This window comes from Salminus brasiliensis, chromosome 19 (assembly GCF_030463535.1).
Source record: "Salminus brasiliensis chromosome 19, fSalBra1.hap2, whole genome shotgun sequence".
In the NCBI taxonomy this organism is placed as follows: domain Eukaryota; kingdom Metazoa; phylum Chordata; class Actinopteri; order Characiformes; family Bryconidae; genus Salminus; species Salminus brasiliensis.
In genome coordinates this window covers 27469931-27492961 of record NC_132896.1, presented here as the reverse complement: position 1 = coordinate 27492961, position 23031 = coordinate 27469931, and the positions used below count along the sequence as shown (strand labels likewise).

The following is a 23031-nucleotide window of genomic DNA, read 5'->3' as shown; positions in this document are numbered from 1 at the left end:
CTTTTGATGGCTTTACTTGTGAAATGTAAGTATTTGTCTGAGTATTTCAACACAGTGAGTTGTTCAAGCTGCAATACGTGTGACAACCACTAGGTTGCAGACTGTGTGTATTTTGTTCCACAGTGTGGTTGAAAGTGAACAGTGACTCTTTCAGCAGTGTGGGAGTCGTGGCTCTTATATTTGCATTTTCATGGATCACACAACCAGTTATATTCCAAACAACAGTTCTCCTCAGTCCAGCTTCTCAAGTTTACAGTTGTGGTGATCAGTGAATGGATAGACTTTTCAGAAATGTTTCAAAAATGTTTATTTTGTTCAAATGGTACAAAAAGGTGTATATACAAAGTGCTGGTCAGTTATTCACATAAACAAAAGCACCACAGATGTCCTAATATGGCATACTGAAACACAACAATGTACATCTTCAGAATCAATAACTTATGGCACCTTTCCTATGTAGTTCCTGCAGATCATCTGGAAAGTTGGGGTTCTTTTTTGTTGTTGTTTTTTTTCATTGCAATTGTCAGACATTGAACCACCCCAGTGCCTGCGGTGCTTAAAAACCCATATTATGTTTATGGTACACTAGAATCCTTCAGAATTCCACAAACCTTGTACTTTCCATTCAGTAGAGTATTTACAAATGAGGAGTGTGAAATAATAATCAGAAGTGGGGGTCACTCAGGGTCTGGCTATGGCAGAGGAAGCCATGCTACTCGCGATCCATTGTGGTAGAAAGGTTCACACATTCCTCCTCAGAGACAGGACTTGGTCCTCTTGCTGTTTAGTCTTCAGTAAAGACAAAGAACCGTTTCCTTCTCCAGGCCCATACCAAACCATAGGCTGCGTTCCATAAACTACTTTGTGAGAAAAGCTCCACTGCAGACGCTGCCCACAACCATGCTCTTGCAAAGTGATGAAACAGCTGGGTTACAACATGAAGCTGCGGAAACCAAGTCCTCTGTCTTCTTATCTCATCTCTTTCTCTCTGTTGCACAAAGTTCACAAAGTTGAAGATATGACTTTTGGATTTCGCCTCAGTCTTGGCCTGTGCCAGACAGACCAAGCGGAAAAAAATAGGAACATAGGTGAACACACAACTGTACTGTACTGGATTTTCTCTGCATTACGATTCCAGAAAAGGTAAGCATTCCTGGACTTTTCTTGAGTACTTGAGTTTCTTGGGAATTCCAAGTTGGTTCTCAAAGTGGTTGATGGAGGCCCTGGAATCACTGATTTGATTCTAGAAAACTGTAGATTTCCGACTATGTCCTGAGACACATTCCAAATTTACGCCTAAACCCATGGCGAAAAAATTGCCCCATCAATCAACCAAACAAGACAGTTTCGGCTAGCGTTGGTTAGCCATGCCTAATCATTTCGTCGCTGTGCGTGCATGCTAACTGCACATGATTTCAGGAAACTGCAGCGTCTCAAATTGAAATCAACATCAACGCTAGCTTACTTTGTCCTGATAGCTGAGCAGTCCATGACTTTGCTAAGTGTAACTTAGCCAACATTAACTAATGCTAGTATACTTTATCCTCATGGCAGAGCATTCTGCTGCTAAGCAATGTGTAACGTGACTAACATTGACTGATGTTAGCTTACTTCACCCTAGTAACAGAGCCATCCACTAGTTAGCTAAGTGTAATTTAGCTGTGGTGAAGTTTAGTTAACTTAGCTCCCTAGCATTCAAGCTGTTCGGGCAACAAACTGTCCCATCTGAACATATTCCATGTTCCACGCTTGGAAAGGTCAGTCCATTTTTTTTAGACTTACTGCGCCTCACTTCCCTCATTAAGCCAGTATTTGGGGTATGCATTTATCTGTAGATGCAAAGTTCAATAAGCTGGAAGGGAAGTCCAAAAAAAATCATGTCATTGTGGGCAAGGTTCACCATCACTAAACCGTCAATAAGGGTTTGGTGTGGCACAATGCACTGTTGGGGACATCTGGAGTCTTTCATTTGGCCCCTGGCACGTCCAGGCCCTGGGAGCGACGGTATGCTGTGGAAAGTCTGTAGAGCACGTCGGCCGGTGAGCGTGGCTGGGCGTCAGCCTTCTGCGTCAGGAGCATTTCGAAGAGCGTGCTCACTTCCGACAGCAGGGCTTCGCCTCCCAAGTGGCCGGACTTCTCTGGGGTCTTCCCGAAGGTGGAGAAGGAGGCTGAGTCATCAAGGCCGGCCAAAATGGGGCTTGGGTCATCTGGGGAAGGCAGCCCATCAGGAACGAAAAGGTTTTCGTGGTAGTCGCTGGTCAGGGGGAGGGACAGCCGGGCCATCCATGCAGGGTCAGGAACATCTGAGAAGACATCATCTGAAAGAGAGAGAGGGCGGGCAAGAGAGCGAAATATGGTTAAGTCTAGTAAAGAGTCCATTATGGTTACTGTCTAGTATGATGAATGTCTAGCTCTGGTTCTGATGGGCCTTAGTCCAGCACACTCTTAATTAATTAAACTGATTGAGTGGTAATTTTAATAAAATCAATGTAATTTAGCTGTTTCAAAATCACTTTAACCCACAGCCATGTCTTCAGGAAAGATTGGAGACGTACTCATGTGCTGTAGGATTTACGGCAAACTATAAGAATGAGTTTTGAGCAACATTAGCCCCGTCCACACGTGTCCAGACATTTTTAAAATAGAAGTTTCTGTCTGCATTTTGGACTCCCACCACAAGGAAGCGCTGTATTTAGGCACTGAAAACAGAGCTTTTCGAAAGCGCTCTCCAAGGTGGAGATCTCTGAAAACCCTGTTTTCAATGTTGTCGTGTGGACGAGGAAAACTGAGCTTTATGAAAATGCTGACACCAAAACGCATACATGTTTCTGGCTGAATCTCAAAGACCACCTTATACTCCCTATACACTCCCTATATATTGAACTACTTAAGATAGCACTGCACTGCATGTCTGATTTCATTAAAACTGTTCTTTAACAAATAGAATATTCTATTCATGTCACTGACCAATGGAAAATAATGGTGAGAATGCCTAAAATGCCTTTAACTCTGAATAGAAGTCAATGTAAGATAAGAGTTCCATTCATACAGAATTATTTACACAGTGTACAGAACAACTACAGGGTTCAAACCTTAGAAACAAAAAATGGAGATGCATGTTTTTCGTTGGACTGCAGCGATGTACTATTATAATAATATATATATTAATATAATAATACAATACAACATTAATTTTTTTTCACAATAATTAATTTGTAATACAAAATTTAATAACATTTTTCGTGACTTGCATAGTACACTTCTTACAGACTTCTTAAAGTGCTTCATTTGGGATTAAACCTCTGTTTTCTTCCTTCTTTGTGGTGTTTTGTGTGTCTCATGAGGTCTAACGTTCATGTGAGTGTTTACTTTCTGTGCGGACGAAAATATTTTCAAAAATGGTGGGAAATCTTAGAGGGAGGGAAATCTCCTATTTAAAAAAGTTCTCTATCCGTGTGGACGGGGCCTTATGCTGCGTTTCATTTGAACTGGAACACCCCCACAAGACGGGTTTCCTACTCGGAAAGTCAGGAGAGCCTCACCATCCCTGATTTTCAAATCCAAGATGGCCGCACCATACAGCAACAGCAATGAGTTCAGTATTGTTGTACAGTTTATTAGGATTAAACACACTCAGTACTGTCCAACTTCTATCTGTGGGCATGTTTCCATGAAGTTTGGAAGCTCGAAATACCATATATTGTGTTATCAACTGGTGTTGATTACAGTGCTAACCTGGGATGTAAAAAGTGGGACATATTTGGTTAGATCTGTCATTAAACACTGGACTGGTAAAGGATTGTCAAATGCGGGTGTGACGCCATTCCAGGCTCTGATGTCGAGCATCCTAAGTAAATATCTCCGCCAGTGGCAGATTGATGGCTGATGAACACAGATACATTAAACTTGTTTTGACTGTGGTCTACCGCTCATTTTTGGGAGCTGAGGATCCCAGGATGCCGTCCAGCATTGTGGACAAGAGTGGGACAAGTAGGTGGACATCCAAAGCATATGTGTGTGTGTGTGTGTATGTGTTTGTACATGAAAACTATTTAAAGCTGTGAATCACAATGGCTGAAATATTCATCCTCTTCCCCTCTCGCAACAAACGTGCACGCATGGAGAAATAACAGGATGAGAGGAAATGGCAAGAGGAGCATTTATCTTTATTTAGTTAGAAGGCATTTCCTTCGGCCACCGATTCCCTCAGACGTCGCCTGTTTACTGCGCTTGAGGTTTCACACAAACAAGCGCATGCAGAATTTGGAGGGAGCACAGTTTTTGGCACAATTTGTCACCAATCCTCCCTCAAAAATGCACCCCGAGCACATAACAACATAGCTTTAACCCATTTAATCCCACCAGTTTCCAGATTTGCATGGGTTTTCTCTGCAGTCTCGGTATATCCGGGTGACTTTTATTTGTATGTATCATTTGAATGTAGCATTTGAGTGATTCTGTAATATTCCATTCGGAATAGTGCCCTGCTTTTATGGAACAATAATTGGACAAAAGTATTGGGACACCTGCACATTCACTGTTTTTTCCGAAATCAAGGGTATTAAAAAGATTGTGTCCTGCTTGTGTTGGGGTAACTGTCTCTATTGTCCAGGAAAGACTTTCTAGGTGCTGTGTTAGTGAGGTCAGCATGTTTGAGAACTAGCCTCCCACCTCTTCCCCAACTCATCCCAACTTATCACAAAAGTATTGAATGGAGCACCATCCATCATTCCAGAGAGTTTCACAGTTTGTGAATGACATTGCAGTTTTCTGCGATGTGTTCTTTCAGAGATTGGTGGTGAAGGACCTGCGTTTACTTCTAGGAGCCTGGAAGCGAAGTGTTGTCATTCGCAAGCTGTGAAACACGCCCCTGTCCTTTAGTTTGGTCTTTCGGACACGATTTTGTAACCGGTGGTCCATAGGCTGTTTAAGGGGTTAATATGTTGGCTTGACTAAACTAAGCTGTATAGAAATTAGTCAGGAAATGAATCGGTCAGCGAATTATCTGGGCAACCAAAACAAGTGCCCCTGCATTAAGTGAATGAGGCTAAGTGCAGCTGTTCTTTGACCTTAGACAGAGGAAATGGCATGGGCGTATGTGTGTGTGTGTGTGTGGCTGTGAGCAGATGGGCTATGCTAACTGGTTTCCTTACCGCAGTTCAGCTAATGGGAATCATGGCCTTGTGGCCCACCTGCACTAATCTAATCACCACCACCACCACCCCCCTTCCATCCACACACAAACAGCCCTTCACCCACAACTATTTACCTAATGGGGGAAATCTGAGCATTCCGACGCCATTTACAGACCAATCAGCCTCCTAATCCTTTTCAGCGCCCTGCGTCTTCTTATCATTCCAGCCTGCCTTTACAAACAAACCCCAAAAATCCCTCACCGGCTTCCAATTACACCAGTTAAACACAACTCAACCCCCATTAAAGTGCGGCGTGGCCTGCAGAGCTCCATGTTTGTTGCACTGGTGCTCCCGGAGAGATTGTTTTTGAATGGGAGGAAGAGGCCACTGCTGACTGCTAGCGGTTAGCACACACGCTATAGTGGGATTCCTGCGGCTTTCAACCACACGTGAATCATCAAGCGACCGGTCGCCGGGCCAGGCAGCTGCCATGACTCTCTCTCTCTCTCTCTCTCTCACACAGCTTTTATGTTTCATGTTTTGCTCTGTTTTTTTACAGGATCTTAAAAGTGAGAGCAGTGTCAGTGCAGTCGCCGACCAGATTAAAGCTGCTTAAAAAACAAAGGCTGAGCTCAGAGTTGTACAGGAGTTGATGGAGTGTGTGTGTGTGTGTGTGTGTGTGATTGCTCAGACATGGTAGGCTGTGATCAAACAAAACCCACATAGGCCACATCAATGAACACACTCACAAGCTCTAAACACTTCAGTTCTCTCACATCAGTGGAGCAGATGCAGCTCTCTCTCTCTCTCTCTCTCTCTCTCTCTCTCTCTCTCTCTCTCTCTCTCTCTCTCTCTCTCTCTCTCTCTCTCTCTCTCTCTCTCTCTCTCTCTCTCGCTCTTTACACCCTCACTCTTCCTGTCAGTCATTTTCCCTCTCACTCTCTCTTTCTCTCTCTCTTTCTATCACTCATTCTTCTTCTCTCCTTTCTCTCTCTACCCTCTCTTTCTCCTTTTGTCACTTATTCTCTCTCTCTCTCTCTCTCTCTCTCTCTCTCTCTTCTTTATCCCATCTCTCTCTCTCTTTCTCTCTCTCTCATTAAAGGTTAATTGGAGGATTAAACAGTGTAGACCTGTAGATCTCTAAAAAAACAATTACTTCCTGATTAATACCACACACACACACACACACACACACACACACACACAACGCAACAGAGGGGCAGAAGGTGATCAAGACTCGCTTACTAACTTAACAGCTAACTTAGCAACACAGCGTTCACATTACACTAAGACACACACACACACATACAGGACAGGACAGTTTAAGCAGGCAGCAGTGGGGGACAGTGGGGGCAGTGGGGGCAGTGGGGGACGTTAACACTCCCCTCAGTCTGACGGGTTGTGGGTGGTCAACCCTGTGACTACGGGAGCCAGAAGGGGAATCCGGCAAAGACAGAAACAAGGAGAAAACATCTCCAGGAGAGATACAGACACCACAGCTCACCACGTTCAAAGCAATGTCCTCAAGATAGAGATGCGCTCTCACACACACTTAAACACACACACACACACACACACTTAAACACACAAGTTTGTATTCCTGTCTTTAATGGGCTGCTAAAGGCTGCTGTGGTACACCGAACTTCAGCAACTGATGATAAAGGATTATTTATTTATTTATTTATTTATTTATTTATTTACTAATAACGTATTCCAATTAGGGAGCAGCAGAATGACAACATTTCCATCATAGTTTCTAGGTTTAGACCTATTCAGAGCTAAATACCTGACACACACACACACACACACACAGGGCTTGCAGCTACACACCGCACACAGGGCTCTTAGCTTACTGCTCCATTCTGTATAGCATGACAAGCGCTATTATAAGAGTAGCCTTGGGACAGAGAAGTGCAAAGGCATGTGTGGGTGTGTGTCTCCAAAACATCAGGCAGGTCTTGTGGGTTTTTTCTGTTATGCAGAGGTCAGTACCTACCAAAAGTGGTCCAAGAAAGGACAGGGTCATAAGCACCTCAGGGTCATTGCTGCAAACAATGAAGGCCCCACCTCACAACTCACAACAGGACTTAAAGGATCTGCAGCTAACGTCTTGGTGCCAGAAACGGCAGGACACCTTTAGAGGTCAGGTGGAGTGTCTGCCTGGAATGGTCAGATCTGTTGTGGTAATATTAAGCAGGTGGTGCTCATGTTGTGGCAGTTTGGTGTGTGTGTGTGTGTGTGTGTGTATATATATATATATAAAAATGCATACATATGTAAATATATGACGTTAAAATGGGACACATATATGTACTAATACACATGGGGCCCTATCTTACACCCTGCACATGGCGCATCACGATGGTCATTGCTATTTCACACCCCACCAACAGTCTATTGTCACGCCTTCCGTCTATGTCGTTTAAACAGCAACGGTGTTTGCGAATATATGGGCGAGGTGGTCGAGGTGGTCTTGAAATGAGGTGTGTTTAGGTCCGTTTCTGGTGTATTGCTATCTTAGGCAACGGAAAACACAGGAGCACCACTGACGTCAACAGTCAGACGTTCGTTGCTAATCCCCCAAAGTCGGACCGCACTTGGCTATTAAAGGGAATGGCGAGTGACACACTGATTGCTTTATTGAGCGTTATGCCCAAAACACACCCATGATTAATTAAGAGACTTAGCACATGTGAGACTTAGGGCGTACTTTTCCCAATGTTACGATAACGAAGACACGCAGACTCACCCTAAATCAAGCTGCGCAGTGCTTGGTTGCCGGCTCGCTGAAATAGGGCCCATGGGCTTCATTACTGCCTACAGGAGTTGACCCCACATTAAACACAAAACCAAACTCTGTGTATTTGCGTGTGAGTATGTGTGTGTGTGTGTGTGTAGTGTCAGTGTAGAAATGCAGGGGATTCCCAAAGCTACAGGATGATATTACCACCTTCCAGCAGATATGAGTCAGTGCTTAGTAAAGGCAATGGGAACTGAAAGCTTCTGAATGTCCGCAGGGCACAGAAATCCACCTGTACAATAAATACACTCTCTCCTGAAAGACCAGCACATCTGACCGCCACTGTTCATCAGGATGAGTAACCCTGCAAACACATTTTACCCCAGAGGAAGGCTGACTCAACACATACACACACATCACACACATCACACGAGCACACCTTTCTGAGATCACAGCCCCTATAAGCACCACACGGCTTTGAGCTTCAGTCACTCTCAGCCTGAAGACACGGACCCCCTGCTCAGACCTCAAGGTGCCCCAGGTCTGCCGAGTAAAAAAAAAGAAGGAGAAAACAAGCCAAGCGGCTTTGATTCAGAAGAACAAAGGCAGGCCTGCAGAGTCGGATCGTGATGAAATGGAGAACAATACATGGAAGGAACCCCATTCCGACATTTACAAACGCTCCATACATAGGACAGTGTGGGGGGCGAAGGCAAACAGTGCACCCCAGGCCTGTATATACAGCATATATCCTTGCAGTCACGCAAAAATTCCTCTGTTTCTCCAAACCGGCCACTTTACAGGAGAAACAATAAACTTTCTTAACTTTCAATGGATGCCAATGGAAAAAGACTTAACTCCAGGTCAATTTGGAGCATTTCTATTGGTCCATTCACCAAGTTTTTTGTGTTCAAACAACAGGAATTTGGCAACCACTGCCTACAGTTAATGAACCTCCCTGCTTGGTGGAAAAGTGGCTTATTGCCAATATTATTTATTATAAATGGGCTGATTTATTTGATATATTTTAGCATATTATTATGTTTTGACATTACAATACTTGGACAAAAGTATTGGGACACCTGCTCATTCAGTGTTTCTTCCGAGATCAAGAGTATTAAAAAATAGTTTATCCAGCTTTTGTTGGAGTAACAGTCTATACTGTCCAGGGAAGGATTTCTACTAGGACATTTTAGGATTGGTGGGGCTACCATGCTACCCTGCTTCGCAGAGTCAGTTGTAGTCAGATGTAGATAATATGCCAAAAGCCAAAAACGTCCCTAAATATGCATCATATATTTGTGATGTTCGATAACACAGAAGCATCATTGGTACTGCATTTATTTTTCTTTTGTCTAATTGCATTAATTCATGCCTTTTTTCTTTTGTAATTTTGTTTGTTTGTTTTAGGCAAATTTAGCTGTTTCTGACCCCCTAGTTAGGTCTTTCCCATCACACAACAATACCAAGCTTAGAGAGGGAAGGCTAGTTTCCTCTGAACACACTCTGAACAAACTTATTGGACAGCTCAAGGCGCCTAATCTAATTCAGGTAGCTAACAGAGGCCTACATTGGCTTTCACCATGCTGAATGATAGGGGGACACCACTATCACCCAGAGATAGCGAGGTCAATTACTGTATGACTCCTGAAGACAGGGCCAAATCAAACCATGTAGCCATGAAGATGGTCAGTTTTCTTTAAATATGTATGGAATCTGCAGTATTCTCAGCAATCATTTATTACAGTAACAATTAATGACATTATATTATCCAATATAGTTTCTATATTCCCACAGTTGTTGGCATAATATTTAATAATAATATATTGTTAATTAACTTTTTTAAATATGTATATTTTTATTTATGGTTTAATAATAAGACTACATCTATGTGTTTATCTTTATATCTGACCCCAAAACAATGGCCACACCAAACAACAGGAAGCGACTACGCAGGTTTTCAGCAAGTCAAGCTTCAAGATGAAGCTAGACGGAATCAGTGTTTCCTGCTTCGGATGTTTACAGACATTAGCTGTCAACAAAGTACTTCATAGCTTGTTCTGAATTCCATGTGATAATTCTCAATGAAGTTCCTTCACATGATAACAGGACAGTGGAAGCCAAGCAAGTGTTTTGTTGGCAACACTTGTTTTGTACAGCAGACATTAGTAGATTTATAGATATACAACCCACCTTTAAAATACCTCCCACTACATATCTATTAAATTCACTGTCATTTTCCCCAGCGTTAACCGGAACGTAAACCTAGCCATAAACCCAGCCCTGGTTCTAAAACTGACCATAACCCCAACACTGAGTTTAATAAGATCATTAACAATCTGAACATCTGTAGGTAATGAACGAGGGGATCAAGTGTACTATTCAGGTAAAGTGAGACTGTTTTGTTTCATGGGCTTCCATCTGGAAGGTTAGTGTGGAAATGAGATTAGGCAGAAAGTGAACTGCTCTCAGTTTTCAGCATCGTTGTTGTGCTCTTGGGAGTAGACCTTCTTAGAAATTACACTGGCAGGTCTTTGAATTACAGGGTTCAGACTGAAGTATAACTCTAAAATAACCAGACCCAGAGCTGCTGCCCTGTAGGCCAATTGTTCTTGATCTAAGCCATGAAGTGTTTTTTGTTGTTGTTGTTTTTTGTTCCTGACCCAGCACACCTAAACCAAGAAGTTCGGTCATGCAGAGGAATCAACAGACTGGGACTGAAAATCAATATTCTTATATAAACACTCCCCTGCATGATTAAATAAAGGCAATAACTCTCTAATTTAATTAAAACTGTTGTCCCTGTACCATAGCACCATACTTAATGCCAGGATGCCAGCATTGAGCTGTGGAGCAGTGGAAGAACTGTGTTCTCTGGAATGATGGATGGTGTTCCATCCAATACTTTTTGGGACGAGCTGGGGAGTTGTGGGGATGGGTTGGGGGTGATGATCATCCAACATCCTGACCTCAATACCTCTCTTGTCTCTGAATGAATGTACAGGTAACAGTTAACATCACTCACCAGGGTGGTTGAGGCCTTCATCGAGTAAATGGTCCACAGGAGAGTCTCTGCCGGCCTCCCAGTCAACATCCCCGGGTTCACTCTCCCCATGCCCACTGTCCTTGGTACTCAGCCAGTCAGTGTCCTGCATCCCTGACCTTGATTAAAACAAAAATGCAAATTTAGAATTTCACAATTCAAGGTTTGCTGAAATCACAATGGACAGCATGACTTACACATTTACATTTAGGTCATGTGCAGCTCTGCTAACATGAGTTTTGTCAAGCATTTCAAAAAAGAAATAAACACTACACAGCACAGAACCACAGTGCTGGGAATAGCTGCCAACAGCTGTTATCTTAGCAGTGCTTTGCTCAGACTGAGCAGTTTGAGCAGTTGTTCGGCCAAGTTCAGATAGACAGACGATGCAAAAGAGATAGATGGTTCCTTAATTAGCAAGTAATGACATGGGTCAAGATTATTGATGCACGCAAACACACAAAAATGCTGAAACTAGCATAAACACACAAGCTTGGCAAGCTAAGGATTGCACCATCTACTCAATATACATGAAAGAAACCTGTAATACAGATTATAGAGCTGAAAATGGCATTTCGTAGTCACTGATATTAGTAGTGTGATGTAAGCCTAATCTTAAACCAACACTATGTAGCATTTGTACCTTAAACTAAAACGATTGTAATGCTCTATTGACTTGTAACAGGGAGACTAGCGACGCTGTCGATGCTACCCTGGGCTCAGAACACTGCAGTATGCTGCATAACCCGAACCATATTTGTGTAAAATCCTGTAATACTACTCAACCACCTCGGTTAACATGCTTCGTTCACTTTCAGTGACGTTTTGGTATCTCTCAGCTTGTCCAGAAATGTGTGTACTTTACGAGTTCCCTGTTTCCCCACTGTAGGGGGAGCCCAGGAGCAAGAAATGCCCATTTTCCATGCTGTTGCTTTAAATTCTGCATGCTCTCTTTATGTTCACCATCTGAGTTGGGTTACGCACAATAGCTAAACCAATGCACCCTCTGAAATTATCAGTGGTGTCTATCTATCTATATGTATATGGACTCTTTGTTACGATTGTGTGGTCTTTGGTCGAGTCACGTCCTGCCCTGCAATGAGTCAAGAATACCTTTATAACTGCATTTATTTGAGATCAGTCTAGATAACATCAGATAGAAGCCAGAGGAAGGAATGGTGAGGTGAGTGTATCTTTCACTGACACTACTGTGTTAGTCAGGTGAGTGAGGTAGACACTGGGTCCTGCTCTAGCATGCCTTGCCCATAGTTCAGTGGTGCCAAGGTGACCACTGAGGGCAATGAGACACACTATTTTCTGGAACTTGATGACTGGCGCTTCCTGTTTACGAGCCAACCACCTGGATATTTGTCCTGCTGGATTTTGTGTATTGGGATCAGCGACTGACTGAACTGGAACTGTGAAACTGGTGCAAATGTATATGCATCTGTATTTTCAATCAAAGCATTGTCACCAATAACACTCATAATCAAGAAATGGGACTCACCGGCCAGCTCGGTGGGAATATTTGTTGCCACGGAAATTTGGACGAGGCTGAAGCTGGCCTTGATGGAGCAGAGACAGCAACTGAGACACTTGCTGTAGAATAAGAAAAAAACAGGTTATTAGTGAAGATCTTTGCATTCGATGGGAGAAGTTCAAATAGGCCATTCTCACGGTGCTTAAATACACAATATGGACAAAACTATTCGGACACCTACTCATTAATTGTTTCTTCCAAAATCAAGGGAGTTTACCTTGCTTTTGTTGGGATTGCTGTCTCTACTGTCCAGTGAAGGCTTTCTACAACTACTACATTCTGGAGCATTGCTGTGAGGATTTGATTGATTGCATTCAGCATTGGATAGAGCACCATCATCCCACAGAACACAGTTCCACTGCTCCACAGCTCAAAGCTGGGGGCTTTATACTCCTCTAGCCCAGGTCAAGAATTAGGAATGTTGCCAATAGGTTCATGTTTATCTGCTCCAGAGAGTCCTACCCTGTTGGCAGTACTTCTCTACAGGGACTACACAGGCTGTGTACGTGTGTGCATGGGCGTGACCTAAAGTAGCCAAATGCTTTCATTAGAAGGGGTGTCCACAAACATTTGGACATACAGTGTATGAGGCCCTGCTGCACTTGACCGTACCCGCTTCTGAAATATGATTCTACATTGTGCTTTCTAGCCATTTAACACTGATAGAACCTCAAGAAAATTTACATCTCTTTGTTATGGGAGCGGATACAGCACAAGATGGAAGACGGGGAGGAAACGTCGGACCATTGTGAAAGGAGAAGTGTAGATGTAGGCAGAGAGAGTTTCTGAGCTGAAGTTGGGCAAACGGAGGAGGGGGGTGGGGGGGGGGGGCGGGGGGACGGGAAACCATTACTACGCAGGGCCTATTCTTCTACAGGCTGCTTCCTTCCAGGATGCACCTTAGAAATTCAGTCTCAGCCAAAGGGATAGAGACCTTGTGACATTTCTGCTCCCTTCCTCTGCGGGGTCTGTAAGTCTCTCTTTAAGTCAAACTGCCAACTAGGCCAAGAAGGCGAGGGAGGGAGGCTGGAGAGGGAAGAGAAAATGGATAAGGAGGGGGCAGGATTTACACTGTTCCTGTCTAGCTGTGTTGTTCACGTGAGAGTGCAGACCCATGCCAGGTCCCTTTGTCCTGCTAATCACGTGGAATGCATCTGGGTGGACCTGCGTCCAGGGGACGCACTGTTTGACCAGCACAGCACTTCTGTCCTTTTGAAGTGAGAACTGTAAGGCAAGTTCAGCAGCTGCCTACAGCCCTTATACTGCATATCAAAGGCATATAGTCTTACCATGCAGACATATCTGGGTTGGGATGACGTTGATTTTCCCTCTCAGCCGACAGACCTTGACTTAATCTGTTATGTTTTTTCTTTCACTCAATAAGAATGTCATGTGATATTATTGAGGACTGTTAGAATTTTCTCCTGAAGCATATTAGAGGTTGGGTTACAGTCTATGACTGGGACATGCCTGAGTAAACTCGATGCCTTCATTCCACCATCATCTGTCAGCTGTCCCCTCAGGCTTCCATACATGCCGACCCATACAAGTCCCGAGTAACACAAAAGCAGTTGGGAAAACACAGGCGGCCAAACTCTCAAGAACCTGCATTAACTTTGACAACCATGAATTGACTATGAAATTAACTAAAGCAAAATCAACCTATGAGGTACTCCCCGAACACAACTTTTAAATTTACAGGCATGATCATAAGAAGTAATTTTACCCAATTTACGAGGCCAATTACCCCATTCCTAGTTCATGTGAACTCCCCACACTAGGGAATAGTGAAGACTAGCACATCTCAGCATGTCTCCTTCTATACATTGGAAGCCAACCCCAACCCCTTTTTGAACTGCCGCTAATACAGCATTGCTGAGCAGCCATCTTGGATAAGACAGCTAACAGTTGCCTATGCTGACCAGCATCACACTTGGACTGATGTGGGAAGGAAGTGCAATCAATCCACCCATGTGAGAACAAGGCCAATTGTGCTCTCTCAGACTCTGGCTGCTGATGGCAATAAGAATAACCCGGGATTCGAATCAGCCCCACAAAAGACCTTATTACACTGATTACATATAACATTGCCTTACCTGCACTTCAGGTGAAGCAGAAGACAGCTCAATAGAATTCTCCCCGAAGGCAGCCATGGACAGCCTCACCAGGTTTCTCAGTATCTGTCTGTGATCTTGTTCTTCTAACCTTCCGGTTTTCTCAGAGTTCTTCTGCCTCCGGAAGGTGGCTTGTCCGAAAGGTCCATAAGTCACGGCCTCTGAGGAGTCGGTGGATGTGATAACCTCTTCAGGCTTGTGGCGCCTTAGTGTGCTGAACTGTGAGTGCGCGGACGAAGAGGCAGAAGGGTTCCGGGCCTTGCGCAGGGTTCGGTAAGACATTGCAGGGCTATGTGGACAGTCTAACTCAATATTCCCAGGTTTCCTGAGTGTTTTGCTTTGTGTGAGTGGAAGGATCCCATCATTCTCTGAGTAAGCATGGTTTCGTGCCATGCGAGCAAGTGTTGGCGAAAGACTGAGTTGACCCTGTGGGTGCAAGTCTTCTGGCAGACAAGGCTCAGATGCCAGTGGCTTGGCCTCATCTTCAGGTGGGTCATCTCTCCGACCCCGCAGGACAGGGACCAGTTGAATGTCGGTTTTGCGAATATGCTTCTGGGGTCTGCGGGGGTGACTAGCGTAGGTAGACTCAGCTTCTCTGCAGTTGTAGGCACGGTTGTCCCGCTTTTCTGGGCGACAGAAGGTAGTCACCAGAGCAACAGCTAGGAGTAAGAGCAAGCATGTTCCACCAAGGCAGATAGCTAAAAGCACTGTGAAACTGAACTGGGCCTGATGGCCAGGAGAGGAGTTCTTAAGGTGGTCACGAAGATTGATGAAGGTCACCTCCAATGTCGCTCTTGTGACAAGTGTGGGTGTTCCCATGTCTGATACTGCAATGTCCACCTTAAAAACCCTGCCTATCAATTCAGTGGCATTGGTCGTGTTCACATATAACTGACCCGTGGATTTGTCTAGCCAGAACAGTCCTGAGGGGTTCCCATCTATGATTCTGAATTGAAGTTTTCCATTGAGTCCAGTGTCCGGGTCACTGGCCACAATGGTTGTAGCCAGAAAACCTCCAGGTCTGTGATGCGAAGAATGATTGCTCAGTGGATGCAGGGTTCTGTGAACCTTGTTCCCAAGTTCAGTCACAATCTCTCCCTTTTCTGCATTAACTGGGACACTAAGGACTGCAACACCCTTCTTGGGAAGTGGTTCATTGATGACAGGATGGTTGTCATTAACATCCTGAACCTCAATCAGCACTGTGGCACTGCTGGTCAAGGGAGGGTAACCATGATCTACTGCTTCCACAATAAAGGAATATGTGGGCAATTCTTCATAGTCTAAAGACTGCTGGACAAGCACAGCCCCACTGGTAGGGTGGACAGAGAAGGAAGCAGTTGGTGTCCCCAGGTCGTTTGACTCTCTAATTGAGTATGTCACTTTTCCACTAAGATCTAGGTCAATATCATGGGCTTCCAAAGTCAAAACGTGATATCCGGGTACATTATTCTCCATGACAAAACCTTTATAGTGAGTCTTCAAAAATACTGGTGCATTGTCATTCTCGTCCAGTACTTGGACAGTCAGGTGCCTGACACAAGACAGAGAAGGAACACCGCTGTCTTGTGCTAGAAGAGTCAGATTGTACTCCATCTGTCGCTCCCGATCCAGGCTTCCATTAGTAACAATGATGTAGTTGTCTCCATGGATTTGCTTGAGACGGAATGGGCCTGATCCATCCTGAATATGGGCTCGCACTTTCCCGTTTGGCCCAGAATCTGCATCAGACACCATCACAAGAGCCAGAAAGGTCTCGTTTGATGCTCCTTCTAATACAGTTGCCACAGAGGAATCTGGAGGGGTCCACGTAACATGTATCCGAGGTGCATTGTCGTTAACATCTTGAAGTGTGATTTGCAGCTTGCAGTGGGATGGCACAGCATTATGCCCCCGATCCTTAGCCTGAATGTCTATCTCATAGGATCTCTTCTCCTCAAAGTCCAAAGGGCCTTTAAGGACCACAGTGCCTGTTTGAGGATTCACGCTAAAAAGTCTCTGCACATCTAATGGAGAATGCTTACTGAGTGAATACTCAACTTCTCCATTAGCACCCTGATCAGGGTCTGTAGCATGAAGGTTAATAACTACTGTCCCTTCCAATGAGTCCTCTGGAAGCTCCACTATTGGAGTACTGTTCTCAAACACAGGACTGTTGTCATTGGAGTCTAGGATTATGACTCGGACTTTGGTGCTGCCAGACCTGGGCGGACTGCCTTTATCCCAGGCCTCTAGTGTTAACTCAAAAAAGTCTTGTGTCTCTCTGTCTAGTTCTTTAATAACCACTAACTCTGCCTGTTTGGTACCTCCAGAGGAATGAACATCCAGAGCAAAGTGCTGATTGGACGATAGAGAGTAGGTCTGCAGGCCATTGGGGCCTGCATCTGGATCCATAGCACGGTCCAGTGGAATCCGTGTCCTCAGGCCCACTGTTTCTGAGATCTCCACTTCCTGCACTTGGTTGGGGAAGACAGGACTGTGATCATTCAGGTCCACCACCTCCACCCGTACGCGCAGGACGTCCACAGCTCCACCTTTCCTATACAGGACACTGAAGCCTAGTTCACAGAGGTCAGCGCCATGACATAGCTTCTCCCGGTCCAGCTGGCCCAGTGTTGACACCACCCCATCTCTAGGGGCCACACTGAAAGGCAGAGCCTGGCCATGCTCCACGATCTGGAAGTCCTCCAGCGAACCAGTCTTCCCCTTTCCACGTAGGTCGTCCGCCAGGCAGCCCACCTTTGTGCCGGCTGGTTTCTCCTCAGAGACATGATACTGGATAACGAGGGGGCCAATGTCTTGCTCCTCGGCCTCACAGAGAGGGCATACAGTTAAAGTGCCCACAAGCAGAAGCCAGAACTGAAGCATGGCTGTGTGTGAGCTTCTAGTTATCTATCCTAAAACCTCAGATAAGCATTCTAGTATCCGAACAGGAATCTAAAACCCAGCTATTCAATACTGATGGGCCTCTGTTAACACTATCCGCTTCCACACGATTTCTCAAGGTCTCAAGCTGCCACAGTTTTATGACTTTAACAAGAATATTTAAATCCTAAAGTCAATTAAATGCAGCAATTACTCAAGTTACAGTACAACTCACAGTAATAGCATAGCAGTTACAGTACAAATACAGTAATATTTATGCTGAAATGATAAATATACCCAATTAATTAGATCAATTCAGATTGTTCACTTCACAATCAGTGGATCCAGCCCTGAGAACATCATCAGTCTCTAAAATTCAGCTTCTGCTACGGTCTACCACATAAAAACCACCATTAATCATATAAATAATATCTATAATAAAGCACCACCAAGAAATCTGGATATCTACGGTTTGCCACTATCTAACAGCCTCCCTCTGTTAGCCAGCAATATCCAAAAGCATTACTCACTCACACACAGCTCCTGCTTCCAAGCTTCCCAAACTTTTCACAAGTGTGGAAGTGTGGAAGTTAGGGGCTGGGATGATCATTCGAGGGGGTAGCCCATGGGCCAATCACACGAAGTGAGGGAAGAGCATGGGCCATCAAAAACTCCGCCCCTTGAAAAAAAGAAGTGTGCCCTGAGGAAGCTGGAGAGGAGTAAAAAAAAACTCCAGTGTGCTTTTAAAGAAACATGATCCCTCTTCTCTCTTTTCTCACTCACTGCCTCCAGGTCATGCATCTTTGCCTTTCTCTCCTTTGTCTAAATAAACACATTAAGATCAGTGGTCTGTGGCCCCTGTCAGCAGTGATCAGAGCTGTGCCCAAAGTAGAACCCTGAGGGTCTCCCGAGAACTGAAACCAGAGCCCGACCCAAACCCTGATCCGCTACTACAAGTGCTGACGTATTGTCTGGGCCGCTGCAAGCACAAACACAGATAGCCATCACTGATACTCACATGGGCCACTTGTGACTTGCCAGTCTCAAAGTTTATCTGCTGTTTCTGTCACACTCTGAAACACAGAAATCTGAGATGTGCTTGGGTTTAAGGGGGGACCTCTCACCTTCGCTGTCTGCTCTGTTTGCAATATTGAGTTGAGGCAATTAAGAGCGGAGCTTTGACACCAAGTATTTAACACTTTCAGAGTGAACTGGTTGGGGAATGTGGCATTCCAGAGAAATGACCGAGTCTCTTCACATCCGGGTCGCAGAAGTGGTGAATTGGACCCAGACGTCCGAAGCGTTTAATGACTCCTAAAGCTAAATCACAGGACATGCTAACAAATACGATGCCTGATGGCCAATGTTTTACACTGATTTACAACAGTTTTGGCCTGAGATTGTTTTAAAGCTAGGGGCACTTCTAGACTACTTGTACTGGGGCATATGAAGAACCATTCCACCAAGTAAAGACTCATTTTGGCATTAAAATGGCTCTTTTAGCTGTCCTGGTTCTTTATGGAATCACTGTCTTTACTGCAGAACTCTTGAAGAACCTTGTTTTAGGAGCACAGATGGATTAGCATTACAGAGAAATGTAATATTTAAAGTAATGCTAATCCAGGTGGATTTAGTCCCAATTAGGTAGTGTATTGGTCATGGTAGCAGCACACAATTTGTTATATTTGTGCATCTATAATAGTAAAGATGGAAAATTTAGGTCCAGAAAGCTTTTTCCAACATTTGTAACAAATACATGGGGTGGATTTTTACTTTCTGGATTTTTTTCTATTTTCTTACCTGAATTCTCCATCTCTACATAATAGTCACTGAATAATAATAAGCTTCAGGATGTTCAAGAAGCCAAAAGACCCAGACAAATCCCAAACCTAAATTAAGTAGGATTTCTAAAGGTGAAACATGTCTGGTATTGCAATACTGTCAGTCTAAGGCTGTGTCCCAATTGTGCACTACACGCTAATAATATAGGGTTTATAGTAACCTTAATAGTGCAAGTTTTGAGGGTTGGTACACAAATATTAACGGACTCACCCAGGTCAAGGAAAACAACTCCTTAAGGATTAAAATGTCCAACAAGATGGATTAGTGTAGGACTAAATTTACCAGTCCACATCTTAGAAACCAGCCTTTTAAAGGAGCAGTTCCTAAACCCTAAGTTCTGCATAACTCTGCAGTAACTAATATGTAAACAAACACTTTCAGAGTGAATTTTTAGGGAACTGTGGCATTCCAGAGAAATTACTGAGTCTCTTCACGTCCGTGTCGCAGAGGTGGAGATTGAACCCAGACGTTCGAAGCATTTAATGACCCTAAAAGCTAACTCACAGAAATGCTTATAAATACGATGCCTGGATGATCAACGTTTTAAGTTGGTTTACAACAGTTTTGGCCTGAGATGTATTGGTTAAAGCTAGGGGCACTTCTAGTAATAATCATAATAATAATATTTTAACAATGTTAGTAATAACATTACTACATTACTAGTCATTATTTTTTTATTGTTATTATTTTATATTATTTTATTTATTATTGTCACACACATGCATTAAATATTAATATTTTTACAATTAATGTGTTTTTTTAAGCATACTGTTATATTGGCCATAAAACAACACTCATTTTGCAAGCTTGTGCTACCAGTGCCCCTTTTTACCAGCTAGCATAAATAAAGCCCATGCTAACCTAAGTGATGACCTCACTAGTTTTAATTAACGCCTTTACTTTAGTGGTCTACTGTGTATAGTTGGAGGGTTACAAAGTTATAAGTGGCTATAACTACAATCACCTATGAGCTATCACTTCAATTTAATATGTGTGCAATGACTCGAGTGCAATCATTTTCTATATTTATTATCACAGTTATTACCACTATGCCACTTTACTATAGTCATATCACTTATATATATATATATATATATATATATATATATATATATATATATATATATATATATATATATATATGTGTGTGTGTGTACATATAAGATTTTCTCAATTTTTGTTTTTGTTTTCAGTTTATTTTATAGAGTGTTTATTCTTACATGAGCGGTTTGCAACTGTAACAACTGCAGTTTCCTTCCTGGGATCAATAAAGTATTTTCTCTCTGACTCTGATTCTGATCATTACCTTGTCCTCTTGACTTTCTTTTAAATATTTACTATTGTCCATTACTCAGATCAATAACTGAAATACACTGGCCCTGACTGAACGCATTAGCGTTACCTGTTGAAGCTTTTGGAATAAGCTGAGGGGCCTTATGGGAAATTTGTGTGGTGTGTCCGGTAGTTCTGCTTTTCATCACCATGATTTTAGTGGGCCACAGCAACATAAATTGGGTCTAATGACGCCCCTGTTTAAAGTCATTATTAGCTAAGGGGTGCATGAAGGGCGCAGTAAGGTCACTCACTGTGGTCATTCCACATTACGTATAACTGTGAATACATGTCATGTGTTGGCTCATTTTGGATGGCAAATAAAAAGGTCAGTATTTGTATGGTAGACATCATGGGTAACAGTATCACCACCACTGTAAATAAGTAAGGAAGCTTCTTGAGAATGCACCATTTCACATGACACCACTATGAATGACGTTGTTTACATCTCAATAATTTAATAATACGTAAAAAAAAAAGGTGGAATTCCCCTTTAAAGACTCCATCTCTAACAATATGGATTAGATTTTATATTTCTCCATATTTTCAGTCACAAATATACCCTGCAAATCAGTAAGTACCACAGAAACCGCCTGTGATTTTTGCTGGTGTTAGTATTAGGGAAGGAGTTAGGACAGTTTTAAAGGCCTCAAGCCAATTAACATAGCATGGAGGGGGAAAGAGCCTTCCACCTCCTTCCCTACATGGGGTCAGTTATCTCATTACCTCACAGGCCAATAAAAGCTTTCCCAGACTGATAACAGGGCTGTGCTTAAGCAGATGTTGACCCTGATAACCAGCCTTTACCAGCAGTATGTCTGTATACAGTATGTGTGTGTGTTTGAAATGAATGCTAGGTGGAAGATCGTACATACTAGTTTATTGAATGCATGATGCTTTTTCTATGTGTATGTGTATGTGCGTGTGTGTGTTTGTATGTTGTCTAGTGGACAATACCCAACAGTGGAGTAGTTTTTCTTACCTTACAGCCTCTTTGTGAGCGTGGGCATGTTTCAGAGCACAGAGGTCAGTCCAGGTGATCAGGCTCAACCTCCAAAACAAACACCGGCTCCTTTTCACACAAAGCCTCCCTCTAATTAACTCCATTTGTGAGGAGCTGAAGGAGTTCACTCACTTGTATACTCTAGATGCTCTACCTCCCTCTCTCTGGTTTCTCTCAGTTTGCCTTTCTTCTATAGCTGCATTCATTCTACATAATACTGAAAAAGGAATCAACACATAATGATAGTGGAACCCCTTTTTTGCTATATAGAACCATTTGAAAAATTTGATAAAGAACCACTACCACTGATGATTCCATTGTTTTTAAATAGAATAGCAAATACTAAGAGGAATAGGCAAATCATAAAGGCGGACCTTCTTTTCTAACTCTGTAGATGCATACCTGCTTTCTGCACACGCTTTGTTACACACTATAAAAGTTCCCATCAACACTGTTCTACACATTCATCCTAACTCATCCCAACTCACACTGTTCTACACATTCATCCTAACTCATCCCAACTCACACTGTTCTACACATTTATCCTAACTCATCCCAACTCACACTATTCTACACATTCATTCCAACTCATCCCAACTCACACTGTTCTACAACATTCATCCTAACTCATCCCAACTCACAATGTTCTACAACATTCATCCTAACTCATCCCAACTCACACTGTTCTACACATTCATCCTAACTCATCCCAACTCACACTATTCTACACATTCATTCCAACTCATCCCAACTCACACTGTTCTACAACATTCATCCCAACTCACACTGTTCTACAACATTCATCCCAACTCACACTGTTCTACACATTCATCCTAACTCACACTGTTCTACAACATTCATCCTAACTCACACTGTTCTACACATTCATCCTAACTCACACTGTTCTACAACATTCATCCCAACTCACACTGTTCTACACATTCATCCTAACTCACACTGTTCTACAACATTCATCCCAACTCACACTATTCTACACATTCATTCCAACTCATCCCAACTCACACTGTTCTACACATTCATCCTAACTCACACTGTTCTACAACATTCATCCTAACTCACACTGTTCTACACATTCATCCTAACTCACACTGTTCTACAACATTCATCCCAACTCACACTGTTCTACACATTCATCCTAACTCACACTGTTCTACAACATTCATCCTAACTCACACTGTTCTACAACATTAATCCCAACTCACACTGTTCTACAACATTCATCCTAACTCATCCCAACTCACACTGTTCTACACATTCATCCTAACTCATCCCAACTCACACTGTTCTACACATTCATTCCAACTCATCCCAACTCATACTGTTCTACAACATTCATCCCAACTCACACTGTTCTACAACATTCATCCTAACTCATCCCAACTCACACTGTTCTACA

At 43.2% G+C, this 23031-nt stretch overlaps 1 protein-coding gene across 1 annotated transcript; it reads right to left on the bottom strand.

The window, feature by feature from the left end:
• Nucleotides 1-290: 290 nt before the first annotated feature.
• pcdh12 (protocadherin 12) lies at nucleotides 291-17996 on the bottom strand. Its single transcript, XM_072663575.1, has 4 exons — nucleotides 14555-17996; nucleotides 12426-12517; nucleotides 10901-11037; nucleotides 291-2318 (listed from the first exon to the last, which is right to left on the bottom strand). The coding sequence occupies exons 1-4, from the start codon at nucleotides 17438-17440 to the stop codon at nucleotides 1966-1968; spliced, it is 3468 nt and encodes a 1155-aa protein (XP_072519676.1). The 5' UTR covers nucleotides 17441-17996; the 3' UTR covers nucleotides 291-1965.
• Between the last annotated feature and the right edge of the window lie 5035 nt (nucleotides 17997-23031).

Bases quoted from the DNA above. Each gene is read 5' to 3' on its own strand.
- pcdh12 (XM_072663575.1), bottom strand. From the start codon at position 17,440: ATGCTTCAGTTCTGGCTTCTGCTTGTGGGCACTTTAACTGTATGCCCT. The intron at 11,038-12,425 runs GTGAGTCCCATT...GTTTTAATCAAG, and splicing joins TATTCCCACCGAGCTGGCCG to GTCAGGGATGCAGGACACTG. The intron at 2,319-10,900 runs GTGAGTGATGTT...TCTCTCTTTCAG, and splicing joins TGAAGGCCTCAACCACCCTG to ATGATGTCTTCTCAGATGTT.